The sequence below is a fragment of the Hypanus sabinus genome, chromosome 2 (assembly GCF_030144855.1).
Source record: "Hypanus sabinus isolate sHypSab1 chromosome 2, sHypSab1.hap1, whole genome shotgun sequence".
Lineage (NCBI taxonomy): Eukaryota > Metazoa > Chordata > Chondrichthyes > Myliobatiformes > Dasyatidae > Hypanus > Hypanus sabinus.
Window position 1 is genome coordinate 177,128,936 of NC_082707.1, and position 20,526 is coordinate 177,149,461.

General features: G+C 41.3%; 1 protein-coding gene across 1 annotated transcript in view; it reads right to left on the minus strand.

Moving 5' to 3' along the window:
• Positions 1-20,526, minus strand: part of kcnh5b (potassium voltage-gated channel, subfamily H (eag-related), member 5b) — a 386,291-nt gene that overhangs the window by 233,374 nt on the left and 132,391 nt on the right. The window contains exon 7 of the mRNA XM_059988032.1: positions 17,754-18,183. Within this exon, the coding sequence (XP_059844015.1) occupies positions 17,754-18,183 (430 nt within the window). The remainder of the gene's footprint in view (positions 1-17,753; positions 18,184-20,526) is intronic.

Here is a 20,526-nt window from a genome sequence, read left to right on the forward strand (position 1 = left end):
GTGATGGAAGATTTAAGGTGCAGCTTCTGGAGGGTAAGAAAATGAATGGAGATTTCATTGAAATGTACAATACACCCAGAGAGCTCAACAAACCAAAACCGCCATGCAAAAGGAGTGTAAACCGAGGAGACATAGTCTCTGAATGAGAGGTACTTCTTTGGGACAAATGAGGAGGAATTTCTTCCATCGGAAGATGCCGAACCTTTGTAATTCTCTGCCATTACAGAATAAATCAATCAATGAATTCATTCAAAAACAAGATCAATAGACTTCTAGATGTTAAGGTGCTCAAGGGTATGGGAATAGTACAGGAAAATGGTAGAACATAAGCCACGATATTGATGAATGGCCAAGCATGCTCTCTTTTGATATATTCTTATCCAACCACCACATGAAATATTAGTTAGGCCATGGATGGAACATTGGTGATGCAATATTAATGATGGAATAGATAGAACACGTATTCCCACTTTCCAGTCAAGATGGCACAGAGTTGCTGTCTCCATCAAGGGCATGGCTCAGATTTAGTTGTTCTTTAAGCTTGCAAAAATGGTTTTGGAGACAGAGAGGGGAGTTAGAGGTCAGTTTAGAGTTTAATAACAGGACAATAGGAGTTTAAGCCGAAGTCTAGGCCACTATTTTGTGCTCCACATTCGAAGGCCCATGACATGTGATGAAGAACATCTATGTTTGGGTGTTGGGTCAGTTGGGTCAGTGGACCAGCAAAGACAACAGCTGCCCCCCCCCCCCACTATCACCATGTCAGCGAGTCATCAACGGATTCCAGGGTTGGAGCTCAGTGCCTGTAGGAGGCACGAGGTCCACTGAGCCCCAGGTAAGCATTTTCAAAGCCTGTGTTCAGGGTCCTGACATCGGCGAGTCTAGTTCAGGATCCTCATCCAGGCTCCTCATTCATCATCATAGGTGAGTCCTGGGGTTGATGCCAAAGACAGCAGCCTGAAGGTCGATCTGAAGTCCAGGTACTGAGGCCCGATGGCCAAAGCCTGGTTCGGCGAATCTCTGCGAGTCCACTGAGGCTGGAGGCCCAAAGGTGGCCTAACTGGGATTATAGGACTGTCTGTCTGTGTGTATGGGTGAGGGATGTGGGGAAGGAGGTAAGGGGTTTGTTTTGCTGTTGTTTTCTTTCTGCTATTCTGTGTGTTCTGCAGACATGGTGCATATACTAATGTTGGCACTGTAATGTGTAGTGACACTTGTTGGCTCCCAGTACATCCTTAGGTTGTGTTGATTATTAACACAAAGAATGCATTCTACAGCAGAGTATGTATAGATGTACATAAATCTGAATTTTGCTCACCACAATGCAGGAAGGAAATTATATCATAAATATGGTTCAAAAGAGGACATTTGCCAACACTGCAAGGGCTGGGGCTGTTTCCCTTGGAAATATTCATCGTGAGAGGAGATTTGACTGAGGTCTATGAAAGTCTGGACAAGGTGAACAATAAGGACCTACTTTGCTAATTAGTAAGCATAGCAACTAAAAGGTGTGGATTTAAGCTGTAGAATTAGAGGGTTGAGAAAAACTCAAGTGACGAATGTGTGGAACTCACTACCAGATAGGAGAATGGAGGCAGAAGCTGTCACCTGATCAAACACTTCAAGGCCTGTTACCAGTACCTCTCTGCACCCTGCAGTGGAATTAACCCAAGGCCTGCTTTTGGCCAGTAAGGCCACAATCAGCCAAATGGCCTCTTCCAGTCTTTTAAATGTCTATGATTCTATGATGCAATGAATGTACCAAAATCCTCAACAGAGGATTAAACTGGGTAATTAGCTTGTCTATGCTGCTCAAAAAACTTTGAATCACATATTCTGTGGGTATGAAACCTCTCTATCACTGTATGTGGACAGCTGGCATTACAAATAATGGGCATTTCAGAATGCTAATTTGAAACTAAACTCTTTTCAGTCATTTGTCAGTTTGAGAGAGTATTCTAACTGATTGAGGCTGTCATCAAAATCTAAACTCACTATCCCTGTCAGAATTGTCATTATCAGACATAATTAGCTATGCCCACAGATTGTCAAGCCCAGGAAGAATTCTTTAAGTTTCAAAAGAAAACTTCTTTTAATTCACAAGAATGCATGTCCAGTCACCTCTTCCTCCTCATAAGACCATAAGATATAGGGATAGAAATAAACCATTCGGCCTATTGAGTCTGCTTTGCCATTCAATCATGGTTGACTTATTACCCCTCCCAAACCTCTTACTAATCAAGAGTCTTTCAACCGCAGTTTCCAGTATATCCAATGGCTTGGCCTCCACAGCCTTCTATGGCAAAAATTCCACAGCTTCACAACCCTCTGGTAAAGGAATTCCTCCTCATCTCTGTTCTAGAGGGCATCCTTCTACTCCCAGGATGGGCCTTCTAGTCCTAGAAATCCCCACTCCAGGAAACATCCTCTCCACACCCACTCTATCTAGGTCTTTCAATATATGATAGGTTTCAATGAGATTCCACCCCTCCCCATTTTTCTGAACTGTAGTGAGTAGAGGGGCCCAAAGCTGCTCACAATACTCCAGTTGTGATCTGACCATGACTTCTAAAACCTCAGCATTACACCCTTGCTTTTATATTCTCGTCCTCTCGAAATGAATGCTAACATTGCATTTGCCTTCCTCACCACCACCAAATGAACCTGCAAGTTAACCTTAGGCAATCCTCGTCCCTGGAACGAGACTAGTGAATCTTCACTCCCGCAGAGGCAATTAGATCCTTTCTTTGGGAAGGACACAAACATTGTGCACAATACTCCAGGTGCAGTCTCATCAAAGCCTCTTATAATTGGAGTTGGCTGTGTACAAGCACACCCTTTCCTTTTGAACAACTGTCATCTTTCATCACATAACAAACTCCCTGCTTTCCTGTTTTGTGCAATGAACAGATTAGAACATAGAACACAAAACATAGAAATTTATAGGACGTTACAGGCTCTTCGGCCCACAATGTTGTGCCGACCACGTAACCTACTCTGGAGACTGCCTGGAGTTTCCCTAATGCAGAGCCCTCTATTTTTCTAAGGTCCATGTACCTATCTAAGAGGCTCTTAAAAGACCTGATTGTATCCATTTCCACCACCACTGCCGGCAGTGCATTCCATGTACCCACCACTCTCTGTGTGAAAAACAAACCACTGACATCCCCTCGGTTCCTAGTTCCCAGCACCTTAAAACTATGCACCCTTGTGTTAGTCATTTCAGCTCTGCGAAAAAGCCTCTGGCTATCCACACAATCAATGCCTCTCATCATTTTATACACCTCTATCAGGTCACCTCTCATTCTCTGTCGCTCCTAGGAGAAAAGGCCGAGTTCACTCAACCTATTCTCGTAAGTTATGCCCTCCAATCCAGGCAACGTCCTTGTACATCTCCTCTGCACTCTCTCTATAGTATCCACATCCTTCCTGTAGTGAAGTGACCAGAACTGAACTCCAAGTGGGCTCTAACCAAGGTCTTATAGAGCTGTAACATTGCTTCATGGCTCTCGATCTCAATCCCACAGTTGATAAATGCCAACACACCATACGCTTTCTTAACAACACTATTAACTTGCGCAGCAGATTTGAGTGTCCTATCGACATGGACCCTAAGATCTTTCAGATCCTCCACACTGCCAAGAGTCTTACCATTTATATTATATTCTGTCTTCAAACTGGACCTACCAAAATGAACCACTTCACACTTATCTGGGTTGAACAACCATCTGCTTCTTCTCAGCCTAGTTCTGCATTCTATCGATGTCCCACTGTAACCTCTGACAGCCCTCCACACTATCCACAACACTCCCCAACCTTTGTGTCATCAGCAGACTTACTAGCCCACATTTCTACTTCTTCATCCAGGTCATTTATAAAAATCACAAAGAAGAGAGGTCCCAGAAAACACCACTGATCACCGATCTCCATGCAGAACACGGACCATCCACAACCACCTTTTGCCTTCTGTTGACAAGCCAATTCTGGATCCATAAAGCAAGGTATCCTTGGATCCCATGCCTCCTTACTTTCTGAAGGAGCCTTGCATGGGGAACCTTATCAAATGCCTTATGGAAATCTATATACACTACATCCACTGCTCTACCTTCATCAATATGTTTTGTTACGTCCTTATATTCCTATACCCACTATTGCATGGCACAAACAGCATTCCCGAGATTAATACCTTTGAGGTCCTGCTTCTGAGCTTCCTTCCTAACTCACTGTATTCTGCATTCAGGACTTCTACCTTTTTTCTACCCACGTCATTGGTACCAATATGTTCCACGACCGCTGGCTTCTCACCCTCCCATTTCAGGATACTGTGGACGCGCTCTGAAACATCACAAGCCCTGGCACCTGGGAGGCAAACTACCATCTGTCTTTCTTTTTCCGTCCAGAGAATTGCCTATCTGTCCCCCTAACTATAGAGTCCCCTATTATCTCTGCCCTCCTCTTCCATTCCCTACCCTTCTGAGCCACAGGGCTGGACTCAATGCCAGAGGCACAGCCACTGTTGCTTCCCCCAGGTAGGTCATCCATCCTGGAGTACTTATTGTTGAGGGGGATGGCCATAGGGGTGCTCTCTACTAACTGATGCCCTCCCTTCCCTCTTCTGATGGTCACCCACTTACCTCTCTCCTGTGGCCCCGGGATGACTACCTGTAGCTCCTGTCCATCAGCTCGTCACTCTCCCTAACAAGCTGAAGATTAAATTAATAGTTTTACACATTATACTTGCAGCTATTGTGCTCTTGCTCTAACTTGGCTTCCCAAAATCATTATTACAGGAGGATGTACGGTATATCTAGGAGTAAGGAAGTCTACCTACAGTCATATCAGGCTATGGTGAGACCCACACATGATGAACTCTGTATCCCACAGTTTTAGTCTACTTACATGAATGTATTGTCACTGACAGCTTTTACAGGACTGTGCAAAAGTCTTAGGTACATATAGAGTATATAAGTAGGGTGCCGAAGACTTTTGCACTGTACTGTAGTAATCTTACATACTGCACTCTAATGCTGGTGCCAAAAAAGAAATTCTGACATGTGAATGATGATAAACTTGATTCTGATGTGGGTCTCTATTGTGAACTGAGAGTGGGAAGGGGGCAGGGAGAGGGGAATCATGGTTGGAAAAAGGGGAAGAATTAGGGGAGGGAGACATTTGTAATGCCCTGGTTAAGACTTTTACTGCAATTCTGTAAAAACGTGTTCTACTTCAGAATATTTTGGTTTTGGCTCAAAGATAAAGGGCTATGATACTCAACTTAGGAATGTTGTGTCAGCCAATCAGGATGGTGGAAATGGAAGAGAGCTGGATGGAGATTTATGACACACACTGGTAGGGTTCGTGGTCATTTTGGCAGGAGCTGCGGAGAGGACAGGAGGGAAGATGGATGAGAATGCCAAGGGTAGGAGCGTCCCTGTGCAGATGAATGGCTCCGAGGAGGAAGGGCCAATACTCCTGAGAGAGAGCCTGTTGGTTTGAGATGGATTTCGAGCAAAGTTCAGGATGCAGTGTGTGTTTTCATGCAGACCATGGGTCTAACGCGTGAGTAAAAGGACAACTTGAAGGTGAACTCCAAACTTATGTGCATGTTTGGACTGGGTTAACTGTAATGGGCCCTTTAATTTATTTTTTATCTTATTTTTCCTGTTAACTGTTCCATAAAGCTGAAATTTGTAAATATACTTTCCTTATAATTTTATGCAGCATACAATCTGTTATTTTGTGCCGACTGACAATTATGTATGAGCAGTATTTACACGGCATTCACTCAAGTCAAGGTTTTTTAAAAACAGAACAACACAACATTCCTGTTTGGCTGAAGCCCAAATCATTTCAATCCTAGACCTATATTATGTATAAAAGGTGGACTTCTCACAACTGAGTCCAATGGCTCTTAGCAGGGCCAGGTAACAGGTCAAGTTTGTATCTGGGCCCAGTGCATTGTGCCCATATCCCTGCACATTCTGAATGACCAATAATCCAATTGGATGGAATCAAATAACCTTGCCTGGTGTCTCAGGTTTGTGAGTGTCAACACACATGCCACCCCCAACTCCTGGCACTCTTTCTCTGCCACCTGTCCTACGCCCCTCCCACGGTACTCCACTCTCATTATTCTCAGCATCCTTTGCTCCCACCAGATTTATAAACTCGTTCTCCACTCCACGTTGACAAATACAGTGCTATGCAAAAGTCTTAGGCAACCTGGTAATATATATGTGCTGAGGACTTTTGCACACAGTATGTATTTGATATTTCAGTAATCTTGTATTATATATATAGTTTAAGCAAGCTTGTCTATTTAAATAAATAATTATGAGTTATATGTAAAAACATGTTAATTCCATTCGTCATGATGCTACTATGTGATATGTCGGCACCTTACTGAAAGTAGAGATGAAGCTGGACCTGCATTTGGGACTCCCATGTCTTCTTTGAATTAGTTTAGTGTTTTGAAGTGTCATGATCCCAGCCCCCTCCTTTGTGAGAATCGCAAGAGCACCCGTCGAAGGGGGGGGGGGGGTCAGTAGACCCATTCGGGGAGAGAGAGAGAGAGACGTGCCAAATTGCAGGTACCACCAGGGATACAGAATAAAGACAACAGCGACTATTGTCTCATGGAGACCATGTGAAAAGCCCTCGGGCAAGGTGGGCTGGTTGAGAGAGAGATTGCATCATCCCAACCTGATTGACACCTGCGACCCCGTGAGGAGGTATAAAGGAGAGTCTCAGGGGGACAGCCCCTCAAACGCACCAAGAAGACACGAGAGTGTTCCCGCAGCAGCGGGAAGCCATTCTGAAGGAAGCCACATGCGTTAGATTCCGGGATTGGAATCTGTGGCTGGTATCACAGCTTTAACTAACATCGGGGAGAGGAAACCAGCGCTCCCCCGATTTCACGGAAGATTCATCGAGACTCGGCAAGTTTTTTCTCTTCTCCACCCAATCTCTCTCTCTCGGTCGCCCCACGTGAAACCCAGCGATTTTCAAAGGGCTGAGGCCGACAGCCTTCTGAGTGACTTTTATATTTCCAACGGACAATCTATTAACCCCTAGACATCAGCAGAGCTCACTTCTTAATGATGATTATTAATATACCCGCGCTTTTAGATTGAGTGTTGACAATGTGCCCTATCTGAATGTATGTATTAACCCTACTTTTGTGTCCCTTTACGAATAAAACGTTTGAAAATAGTGACAACAGACTTCAACGGACCTCTCTATCTTTGCTGGTAAGTTATCCAGTTACGGGATACATAACAATAGTTACAAAACATAACATTCTAAAATGAACCTGACACATTTATTGACCTATTGCAGCGCAGTATTTGAAATAAAACAAAACACAGCAAGAGCAATGTTAAAATAGAGCACCATGCGCTCTTCAGAAGGAAAGGCATGATCGAGCTAAAAAGAAGCTCATTAATGGAAGAATTCAGAGATCATAAAGAGTGAGTACTGAGTGATAATAATCATTAAAAAAACAAATCAGAAATGGCTGAATACGTCAGAAAGATTGACGAGTTTGATCATACAATGTATACTGAGCCATTGGAATAGTATTTTGAAACAAATGGAATAGCCAGTGAGAAGCGAGTACCAATTTTACTAAGTGCATTGGGTGAAAAGGAATACAGTTTACTTTGAGGTTTGACTGCTGCATTGCAGATATTGTAAAACATAGGAACACTTAGAACTGAGGCCACTGTTGATGTAACAACGCTTTATGTTTCATAAGTGGAATCAAAAAGAAGGGGAGTCCATTTCATCTTGCGTAGCTGAGTATTGTCAGTTTGGTAATGGGCTTAAAGATTCACTGAAAGATTGTTTAGTTTGTGGAATCTTAAAAGAAAGCATTCAAAAACAGCTCCTAATTGATGCATATTTAAAAGAACAGTGGAAATTGCTGTTTCAATGGAAACTGCAGACAGCAACACAACTGAGTTGCAGTCAGGAATGAAAGTGAGCATGAACAAAATTGCATTGTCTAAACAGAAACCTGGCTGGGAGATCTAATTACATTACCGCCATGGCAGGGGCTCACATATGTCAATGAAGTGCAAATTTAAAGGAAAAACTTGGGGAAAATACAACAAGGTTGTACACATACAAAGAGCATGTTGGTCAGATAAAAATAAATGCACTGCACAGGAAAGAGAAAAAAGAGAAACCAATGCAGTTTGGAAAAAAAAGCACTAATCTGCATGCTGTTGATGAAAAATCTGATGATGAGAGTGACACAGAATTGTGTAACTTTGAGATTTAAAATGTGAAAACTACTAATAGACAAGCAAGCAACACACACAAAATGCTGGAGGAACTCAGCAGGCCAGGCAGCATCTAATGAAAAAAGTACAGACGATATTTTGGTTCAAGACCCTTCTTCAGGTCTTGGCCCAAAACGTTGACAACATTCTTTTCCACAGATGCTGTTTGGCCTAGTGAGTTCCTCCGGCATATTGTGTGTGTTGCTTGGATTTCCAGCATCTGTAGATTTTCTCCTGTTTGTGAATAGACAAGCAACATGGTTTATGCCAAAATCTGTGCAGATTGGTGATAATATCTCCACCTAGCCCACTGCTCTACTCTTTCTATACCCATGACTGTGTGGCTAGGTATTGCTCAAATACCATATAAAAATTTGCTGATGTTGGTAGAATCTTAGATGTAGATGAGATGGGGTACAGGAGTGAGATAAACCAGCTTGTTGAGTAGTGTCACAGCAACTACCTTGTACTCAATGTCAGTAAGACAAAACAGCTGATGGTGGACTTCAAGAAAGGTAAGACCAGAGAACGTGAACCAATCTTCACATAAGGATCAGAAGTGGAGAGAGTGAGCAATTTCAAGTTCCTGGGTGTCAAGATCTCCAAGGATCTAACCTGGTCCCAGTAATCGATGCAGCTATAAAGAAGGCAAGACATTGGCTATATTTCATTCAGAGATTGAAGAGAATTGGTTTTCCAACTAAAACACTTGAAAACTTCAACAGATGTACCGTGGAGAGAATTTCGACAGGCTGCATCACTTTTTTGTATGGTGGGGGAGGCTACTGCAAAGGACTGAAAGAAGCTACAGGAAGTCATAAAATTAGTCAGCTCCAGCTCCATCTTGGGTACGAGCCTCCATGGTTACAAGACATCTCCAAATAGCAGTGCCTCAGAAAGACAACATCCATTATTAAGGATCCCCAGCACCCAGGGCATGCCCTCTTCTCGTTGCTACCATCAGGTAGGAGGTGCAGAAGCCTGAAGGAGCACACTCAATGATTCAGAAACACTTCTTCCCATCTACCATACAGTTCCTGAGTAGACATTGAACCCATGAATACTACCTCACTTTTAAAAATATATATTATTTCTGTTTTTGCTCTATTATATATATCTATACATATACATACACACACACTCCAAGTGATTTACTTATTTATTTTTTTCTTTTTATATTATCATGTATTGCATAGTACTGCTGTCGCTAAGTTAACAATTTTCATGACACGTGCTGATGATAATAAACCTGATCATGATACTGAAGTGAATGGCAAATCCACAAAATGAGTTTAAGAGGCATTTCATATATACCAAACTAAAGCCTGCAGATACTCGACTAAGAACTTACTTGGGAGAAAAGATGACTCCTGTGGGAATGCCACTTGTAACTGTGAAACCAACAATCAACAAGCCACATTGAGCTTGTATGTGGGAAAAACAGAAGGACTGCATTGTGGAGGCACAATAGGCTGAAACAACAAGCTGATTGGGGATCCATCCACAATTTGTATGCCATATCCCCTGCAATGAAGCCATCTGACAGTGAATTAAGAAAGGTACTGGATGATGCCACAACTATCTCCATGCTGTATGCCATGAACTATCACCCAACAGAGGGCAAACACGTGTTGTTGAAAACCTCTGTCCACCTGGTTGGAAAGCTTATTGGGCCAAGGAAGGACAATGTTGCTCAGACGAAGCGTGAGAGTTATGAAAGCACTAGCCAGACTACAATAGTGTTTGTATGCAAAATATCTGAGATGGTTTCTGATATGTTATTCAAGCAGTAACTTGCAAAATGTGGCTTGGTTTTAAGCTGGAAGGTAGATGAAGGAGCTTCAAGAAAGTTGCAAGCATTTGGCTTTGGTGAGTATAAAGAACCAGAATCTATGATGCAAGCATTACGGTTATTGCATGAACTTTAAGTGGGAGACAAAAAGCTGCTTCCAAAACTTGATGCAAAGACCAAAGCCCAGCTGGATAAACAGTCATTGGAGATATGAAAACAGACGATTCGTCAGATTGTGCTATGGATGATGGCAGCAAGGCAAAAGATCAGATCATAAAAGGTGCAAGAGAAGGATTACGTAATAGGAGAATACTCCAGCGACCCAAATGCTCCTTCCCAGGATCAAGATGCACAAACTAGAAGAAGAAAGAGGAGCAAAGAGTTGAGGGAAAGAATGTGAATGATGAAGAGGAAAGTATGAAAGAGACAAGGGATGTCAGAAAGAAAAAGAAAGGGGTCAGAGTTGATCTAGAGAGAGAAAAGTAGAAAGAAAGGTGGGGTGGCTACTACTGTCAGAACCACTTCCTACAGTCTCAGAGTCAACTCCTACGACCACCATGGAGGAGTCCCCAGAACCTGAGATTGTTTCACAGCCACAAGTCTCACCTGCCAAGCAGAGTGACAACCTTGTCAGGAAAGACGTTATCCCACAAGAGTAAGAAATGCACCAGGGCAATTAAATATTTAGGCTTGAAGGGGACAATTTAAAATTTGCTATAGTGTAGATGTTTGTATAGAGTAGTTGCATTGGATAATATACTGTGTATGTAGTTGAGATGAATTCTACTCATTGACCCCCAGCACATCCTTAGGTTGTGTTGCTTATTAACACAAAGGATACATTCTACTGTAGAGTATGTATAGATGTAAAGGTGATAAATTAATAAAACTGAATTGTGTACTGCTTTGGTCACCAAAATGTAGGAAGGAAATTATATCATAAATGTGGTTCAAAAGAAGATTTTGCCAACATCTAGGCATTGCAAGGGATTGGGCTGTTTTGCTTGGAAATATTGAGTGTGAAAGGAGATCTAATTGAGGTATATAACATTATGGGAATTCTGGACAAGGTAAACAATAAGGACTTACTTTGTTAATTTGTATGCAGGAGTGTCTGGAACTCACTGCTGGATATGAAGGTAGAGGCAGAAACTGTCACCTGATCAAACACTTCAAGGCCTGTTACCAGTACCTCTGCACCCTGCAGGGGAATTAACCCAAGGCCTGCTTTTGGCCAGTAAGGTCACAATCAGCCAAATGGCCTCTTTCAGTCTTTTAAATGTCTATGATTCTATGATGCAATGAATGTACCAAAATCCTCAAAAGAGGATTAAACTGGGTAATTAGCTTGTCTATACTGCTCAAAACACCTTGAATCACATATTCTGTGGGTGTGAAACCTTTCCAATATTGTATATGGACAGCTGGCATTCCAAATAATGGGTATTTCAGAATGCAAATTTGAAACTAAACTCTTTTCAGTTATTCATCAATCTGAGAGTGTGCTCTAGTTGATTGAGCTGTCATCAAAATCTAAACTCACTATCGATGTCAGAATGGTTATCATCAGATCAACAGAGGCAGCAAAGGAACCTTTGTCACACAACAGATAGAGGAGATTCAGATAACAAAAAATAGCCATAAATAAATAATGTAGCAGATGATGATCTAGAGCTGGATACGTGGAACGACCTTTTCACATTCTTATCTTCTGCTATTCATATTGCAAGAGATCAAATAAATACATCAGTTATTTTGTTTAATTCATTAATGCGATATTCTGCCATCATTTGCAAAGCTTTCACAGGAGCCATGTAGCAACTGCACCTGATTAACTCAAATGATCAATTGCCATCCAGCTACAATGCCGGCATGCTCTCCAGCTTTTTATACAATAGGGGCATTGATCCTGATAATACCAGCTGAGGCAGACAACGCACACAGCTCATTGCGGAAATATAAAGTGGTGGGGGAGGGGAACAATAGAGAGTACCCACCACAGATCACTATTTATCAGCATTGGCAGCAGGAACTTGACCAAAACTGCAGGTGGCTGCTAGTACAGTTACATCACTAAAAACTCTACACTGAGCTGGTAGGAGGAGACCATGTACTACAACAAAAAGATAAGCTGAATGAGTTGCCAAGGACTTGGCAGACAGATGAGAGTGATGGTCAGGCAAGATGTGGCATGATGAGTTTGCTCCGATGTTATACTGCTCTGTGTTCTAAGTGGAAGAGCCATTGTGCTCTGGTCACAGACATAACAATGATTAATTATTGAATGGCTCTGTTCGTGACATCAGAAAATATGTAAGCTTACAAAGTGGATATTGTGGCTGAAGTTAGAGATATGGTTCAGGATAACATGAATGGTCATAAGGTAAATCACATGTAACCAATTTTTCTTCAATTCTATCAGTCCAGTAAAATATTTTTTCGTTTCAAAGTGATACTTCAGTAAAAACTGGATCTCTTGGAAACACCCAGCAGTTCAGCTGGCATCGGTAGGAAGATTAAACTAGAATTTTCCAGCTCTGAAGATAGAATGTCAAAACCTTTCCTGAGTAATGACTTGTGGGCAATAGACCATTTATGTGAGGCACTGCTGCAGAGCAAAAGCTAAAATTGTTACAGGGTATGTTAAGTTTGAAAACTGCATTTCCAAGTCTGATGGAGATGTAAGAATCCAACTAAGGAAAAATAATGTAATTTTCAAATAATAAAGCAATTGCAACTTAGTAACTTAGGATTGCGAAAGCAATGGTCATATATTAAACAGCTTACAAATTTCCATATGCTTTGATTCTTATACAACCAACAACAATGACAAGGCAAATATGCATGTTTGTTGTAGTAATGATTTAAAATTGCTTCAAACCAGAGTCGATATTTCCTCATACTTATTTATTTTAGAGAAAATATTATAAAATAAATAATTATTTAATGTTAAAATTGCAAGGAATATAAAGTGACCCAAATTTTGATGAAATAATGACAAGAGTTACGCACACTTTTAGTTGAATGCAAATCAGCTCGCAAAGTGGCAAGGAAGAAAAAGCTTGTTAACTGCAAATTGCCACTCCACCAGAAACACAAGAACAGGATCTAGGTGTTAACTGCCTGCTGATTTTAATTAAATTACTGTATGCATATAATAATTGGCTGTGAAACCCTCCACAGAATGATAAATCTGCAATTGGTATATTTTAATTTTGTTATAAATGTTATAAATGGAAATTGGAAAGTGACCAATTAGCTTAAAGTTCAAAATTCAAAGTAAATTTATTATCAAAGTACGTATATGTCACCTGAGATTTATTTTTTAGCAGGCAGTCACAGTAAATACAAAGCAATACAATAGTATCATTTAAAATCGCACACACAAAGATGGACAAACAACCAATGTGCCGAAGACAACAAAATGTGCAAATACTAAAAAAGAGAAAAAAAGCCAAAATAATAATAAATAAATCAGGAACAAGAGCTTTAGACTCCTTAAAAGTGAGTCCATAGGTTGTGGTATTAGTTCAGCGTTGGGGTGAATCAAGTTATTCCCTTGGATTCAAGACCCTCATGGTTGAGGGGTAATCACTGTTCCTGAGCCTGATGGTGTGGGAGCTGAGGCTCCTGTACCTCCTTTCTGATGGCAGTGGCATTAAGAAAGCATGGCCTGGATGGTGGGGGTACTTGATGAAGATAAACAACACACAGCAAATGCTGGTGGAACACAGCAGGCCAGGCAGCATCTATAAGAAGAAGCACTGTCGACGATTCGGGCCAAGACCCTTCGTCAGGACTGATGATAGATATTGCTTTTCTGTGACAGCACTCCTTGTAGATGTGCTCAGTGGTGGGGAAGGCATTACCTGTGATGGTCTGGGCTGTATCCACTACCTTTTGTAGGATTTTCCATTCAAGGATATTGGTATTTCCATACCAGGCTGTAATGCAACCAGTCTGTATATTCTACGCCACACATCTATTGAAGTTTGTCAAAGATTTAGATGACATGCTGAATCTTCGCAGATTTTTAAGAAGGTAGAGTTTGGTGCCTTATTAAGACTATAAGAACTAGGAGTAGGAGTCGGTTGTCTGGTCCATTGAGTCTGCTCCATCATTCAATAAGACTCAAACAGATTAGGCTGTGGACTCTGCTCCATCTGCCCACCTTTTCTCCATAAGCCTTAATTCCCCCACTATGACTGCTAAGAGAATCACCAGGGTCTCTCTTCCCCCAATCCAGGATATATACCAGAAACATTGCTTTCGCAAACCCTCAACATGGTCAAGGAGCCCTCCTATTCACCCTGCAATCTCTGACCTCCTACCGTCAAGCAGAGGGTACCATGGCAGAGGAGCAAAACTGCAGGACTCGGTAACAGCTTTTTCCCCTGGCTGAGAGACATCTAAGCAACCTGCTACCACCTAGTACACACTATTTATGACAGTACCAGTAACATTATAAGACTGTATGACCTTAAGATATAGGAGCAGATGTAGGCCATTCAGTCCAACAAGTCTGCTCCACCATTCAATCATGGGCTGATCTAATTCTTCCAGTCATCCCCACTCCCCTGCCTTCACCCCATACCTTTCATGCCCTGGCTAATCAAGAACCTATCTATCTCTGCCTTAAATATACTCCGACTTGGCCTCCGCAGCCGCTTACAGCAACAAATTCCACAGATTCACCACCCTCCGACTAAAGTAATTTCCCGGCATCTCAGTTCTAAAATGATGTCCTTCAATCCTGAAGTTGTGCCCTCTTGTCCTAGAATCCCCTACCATGCGAAATAACTTTGCCATATCTAATCTGTTCAGGTCTTTTAACATTCGGAATATTTCTATGAGATCCCCCCTCATTCTCCTGAATTCCAGGGAATACAGCCTAAGAGCTGCCAGGCGTTCCTCATACGGTAACCCTTTCATTCCTGGAATAATTCTTGTGAATCTTCTCTGAACTATTTCCAATGTCAGTATATGCTTTCTAAAATAAGGAGCCTAAAATTGCACACAATACTCCAAGTGCTTTATAGAGCCTCAATATCACATCCTTGCTCTTACATTCTATACCTCTAGAAATGAATGCCAACATTGCATTTGCCTTCTTCACCACTGACTCAGCCTACAGGATAACCTTTAGGGTATCTTGTACAAGGACTCCTAAGTCCTTTGCATCCCTGCATTTTGAATTCTCTCCCCATCTAAATAATAGTCTGCCCATTTATTTCTTCCACCAAAGTGCATAACCATATACTTTCCAACATTGTACTACATTTGCCACTTCTTTGACTCTCTAAGTCTCTCTGCAGGCTCTCTGTTTCCTCAACACTACCCGCTCCTCCACTTATCTTTGTATCATTGGCAAATTTAGCCACATATCCACTAATACCACAGTCCAAATCATTGGCATACATTGTAAAACACCAACCTCTGTGGAACTCCACTGGTAACTGCCAGTCAGCCAGAATAGGATCCCTTTATTCCCACTGTCTTTTTTCTGCTGACCAGCCAATGTTCCACCCATGCTAGTAGCTTCCCTGTAATTCCATGGGCTCTTATCTTCCTAAGCAGCCTCATGTGCGGCATCTTGTCAAAGGCATAATGAAGATCCAAGTACACCACATCTACTACATCTCTTTTGTTTACCCTGCTTGTAACTTCAAGTCAAGTCAAGTCAACTTTTATTGTCATTTTGACTGTAACTGCTGGTACAGTACATAGTAAAAATGAGACAAAGTTTTTCAGGACCATGGTTTACATGACACAGTACAAAAACTAGACTGAACTACGTAATAAAAAAAAAACAGAGAAAGCTATACTAGACTACAGACCAACCCAGGACTGCATAAAGTGCACAAAAACAGTACCGGCATTACAATAAATAATAAACAAGACAGTAGGGCAAGGTGTCAGTCCAGGCTTCGGGTGTTGAGGAGTCTGATAGCTTGGGGGAAGAAACTGTTACATAGTCTGGTCATAAGAGCCCAAATGCTTCGGAGACTTTTCTCAGACGTGCCGTACCGCCTCATGGTAATTTCCTCAAAGAATTGCAGTAGGTTTGTCAGGCAGGATTTTCCTTTCAGAAAACCATGCTGGCTTTGGCCTACCTTCTCATGTGCCTCCAGATACCTGATAATCTCATTGCTAACAAACAATTCCAACCACTACTGTTCTATATTTAACTATATGTTATATATACACTTTATGTCAACCAGTACATCTACAGATAATTTGAATTATCTGTTAATATTATTTTATGTGTTGCATGTGATATACGTACTGTGTTTTGCACCTTGGTCCCTGAGGAACATTGTTTCATTTAGCCGAAAACATGTGTATGCTTGAATGACAATAAACTTGAACTTGAAAAATCTATGTGTCTTAAAAGTATTTAGTGAGGTCATTTCTACTGCTTCCCTGTACAGAGAATTCCACAGATTCACTGTTCTCTGGGAAAAGCAGTTTCTTTTCTTCTCTGTCCTAAATCTATCCCCCCGAATCATGAGACTATGTCTCCTAGCTCTAGTCTCATTTACCAGTAGAAGTAAGTTTCTTGTCTCTATCTTATTTGTTCTTTTCATAATTTTAGGTGTTTCTGTAAGATTGTTCTCATTCTTCTGAATTCCAATGAGTACAGTCCCAGGCAACTCAATCTTTCATCTCCAGAATCAACCTAGTGAACCTCCTTTGCCCTGTCCTCAAAGCCACCACGGAGACCAGAACTGCACACAGTACTCTCGGTGTGGCCTCACCAGTACCCTGTTTCGTTGCTGCATAACCTCCCTACTCTTCAATCCATTCCCTTTGCAGAACAGCATGCGGCAACCTTTCAGCATTTGAATAATAATCCAATCTTCCATTTTTCTTCCAAAGTGCATTTATTACTTTTGGTTGTGATTTTTAATTCTCTGAATACACTTTTCTTTCTCCTATATTTCATTCTTTCTCACTTCAGTTTAGCTTTTACACGTTCTTCGTAGCTGACTATTTCTCAGTCCTGCAATCCCATTGGCTAAAGAATTACACTGCAGTCCCATTGGTCAGCTCAGGTTGCAGATACCATGTTGCTCTTATTCTCCATCATTGTCATCACGTGTCATGTTGTATGACATAGGCCATCATGGTGACCATGAATGTTTCTGGCAATATTTTCTACAGAAGTGGTTTGGCATTGCCATAGGTGGTTGGGTGGAGATACATCTCTACCAAAGGAGATGTAAAGTGCTCCTTCCCTCCACTAGCCTGAAGGTCACCCTTGGGAAAAGTGCAGCACCTGCTTAGCCCCCAAACAGTGTCCCATGAAGCCATGGGAATAGTGGTGGATGGATACATGAGCAGCTGGTGCCTATCACAACTCCTGGTTATGTGACCACTGACAATCTCTGAAGATTATTGATAATGACTGAGGTAACCTATCCGGTAAAGACACTGCCCAGAAGAAGACAATGACAAACCACTGTGCCATTTGCTGTTAGTACTTCCAGCAACGATAAGAGAAAAAAATACAATAAAACCCAAAAAAGCACAGGAAAGTCTAACTAACAGGGATACATTGCTCTAGCAAAAATGACATCAGTACAACATCTTACCACATAATTGATATAAGAATTTAAATTAAATGCTTTGCAATTCACCTTAAATAGCATTTAAAAAAAAATACATGTACTCACAGCCAACCATCATCATGGCCACAGAAAATATCTTCTCTCCATCCGTGGTAGGAGCAATGTTGCCAAATCCTATTGTAGTAAGGCTTGTCATGGTAAAGTAAAGGGAAGATATATACAGTGAATCCTTTGTGGGTCCTCCTTCCCACTGTCCAGTGCCACTGGCATTAAAATGGTAGGGTGTTCCAATACTTAGTCCAAGCTGGTAAAGCCAGCTGTCTGTTTTTATTTTGTTGGTGACCTCATCGATGACTTCATAGTCCCCGATACTGTACCAGATGCAGGCAAGCCAGTGAGCCACCAAACCAAAGACGCAGACCAGGAGGACCAGCACAGCCGCACCATATTCCAGGTAATGGTCCAGCTTCCTGGCAACCCTGCCAAGTCGCAGAAGACGTACAACCTTCAGGGAACTGAACAGGCTGCTAATACCCTGAAATCGATAGATATTGAATCATGTTATTTTGTAAAAGATACCAAACTGAGAGAGAGAGAGCAAAACACACATTTGTTTGACAAATCTATGTAGAAAGCCTATGGGCCCAGGGATTCAGTGAGACTATTTGATGAGTTCCAAAAAAAAATCAGTGCAGTTATGATGGGCTAAACGACTGTGTTCTGTGCCATGCTTTAATAATTCCCTAAAGTGCATTAAGTTTTTGCATGTCCATTAATAATGAAAATGCAAGTATGATCCACTGATGGGAATCCAAAGTGTTGTTTATCGTACAATTATTGACACGTATTGTCACTACGATGAATTGTTTTTACTTGGTGTTCAATGTTATTTGTTGTCCAGGTTGAAATGGGCAAATTTTCACAGCTGAAAGGAGTCAGAGTGGGTCTGAGTAGGTTGCACAGCTTCAATAAAGGATGTCCGATCTTTTTCGTCGTCTGCTGACTGATTGATGCTGAAATCAGCAGGGTCTATAAATGTGCTTTGCTCGGGCAATTGTTTTTATCCAAGTACAACACAGAAGCATCTGTCTCACTACAACTGGTGCAGCAGGAAACATTACACAGTGAAAGGACACGAAGGGAAGCTTTTTGAATTTACAAGGATGTTGCCAAAACTTGAGGACCTGAGTTATAGGAAAAGGTTAAGTAGGTTAGGACTTTATTCCCTGGAGCATAGAAGAATGAGGGGAGATTTGACAGAGGTTTACAAAATCATGAGAGATACAGATAGGGTAAAAGTAAGCAGACATTTTCCTCTGAGGTGAGTGAGTCTAGAACTAGAGGTCATGGGTTAAGGTGAAAGGTATTTAAGAGGAACATGAGGGAGGCGTTCTTCACTCAGAGGGTGATGAGAGTGTGAGCAAGCAGAACTGGTGAATGAAGGCTCAATATCAACATTTAAGAGAACCTTAGATAGATACATGGATGAGAGAGTTATGATCCAGCTGCAGGTGGATTGGACTAGGCATGGTAATGGTTTGGCACAGACTAGATGGGCTGAAAGGCCTGTTTCTGTGCAGTAGTGTTCTACAACTTTTCTATGACCCTCGGAGGATTAAATTATGCAGGTGTGATGCGTTTAAGGTCAGTCATCGAGTCATGTGGCTCTATTTATACAATATTCTTCTTGATAATTTCAGAATTCTGACAACGCTTTATTCATCGTCAAATTAAACTTATAAAAACCAACGTGAACTAATAGACCTTAATCTACCATATATTGTTTTTTATATTATTTTTCTGATGTGCTTTTTACCAGAAGTATTTATTTGCAATTGCAGTACATTCTGCCAGCTGACGTAATGATATCAGGGTAAAATTTGGTCCAAAAATTATATGAGTAAATGATTATTTTACACTCTGCTCTACTGATGTTGATACCATTGTGGGATCTGCAGGCTGTTTTTATTGTCGTTCTTCTTCAAGTCCATTACAAATTAAGCACACGTGTGTACTATCATATATGGACACAGCTAATTAGAAGAGTATGTTCAACCCTAAAGAATATCAGTATTACAGCTCTGCATTTTAGAACCAATCTGCAGCCTCGCCTTAACCCTAATTCTTTCAGAAATTGGTAAAAGTTCAAAGTAAATTACTTTTCAAACTACTGAATACCTTTCAAAACAACGGTTTTGTATTCCAGCCACTAAAAATTCTGACCCTTACACTAGCCAAATCCAAAAAATACACAATTTCCATTACTGTTTTGGATACTCTGTCCGCAATTAACACTTTGAAGTAGTCGATTTGTGGTAAAATATCCAGGGTCCATCTTTACATTGTCTATCCTATAATAACTTGCTCTGGCATTACAGAAGCTTTGACCAGCATGAAATAAAACTCAGAAACCTAATGTTAGAAACTGAAATAATGTAGAACATCTATTTATTGATTTATTAAGCTACAGCACAGAATAGGCCCTTCAAGCCGTGCTACCCAGCAATCCCCCGATTTAATCCCAGCATAATCAAAGGGCAATTTATGATGAACAATTAATCTGCCAACTGGTGCACCTTTAGACAGTGGAGAAAGCCGAGCACCCAGAGGAAACCCATGCAACCACCGGGAGAACAAACTCCTTACAGGCTTTGCTAATCAAGACTGAATCAATATCCACTAATTTCCTCTCCATCTTATTAAATTACATTTAATTTCACTTTGGAATCCTTTTTGTGTCAGCAAGCACTTGTTCATTAATTAATGTTGCTCAGATAATGGATATGACCAGAATGTCTGAATTCAACTCCAGGGAGAAGAAATGAATCAGAATCAGGTTTATTATCACCGGCATATGATGTGAAATTTGTTAACTTAG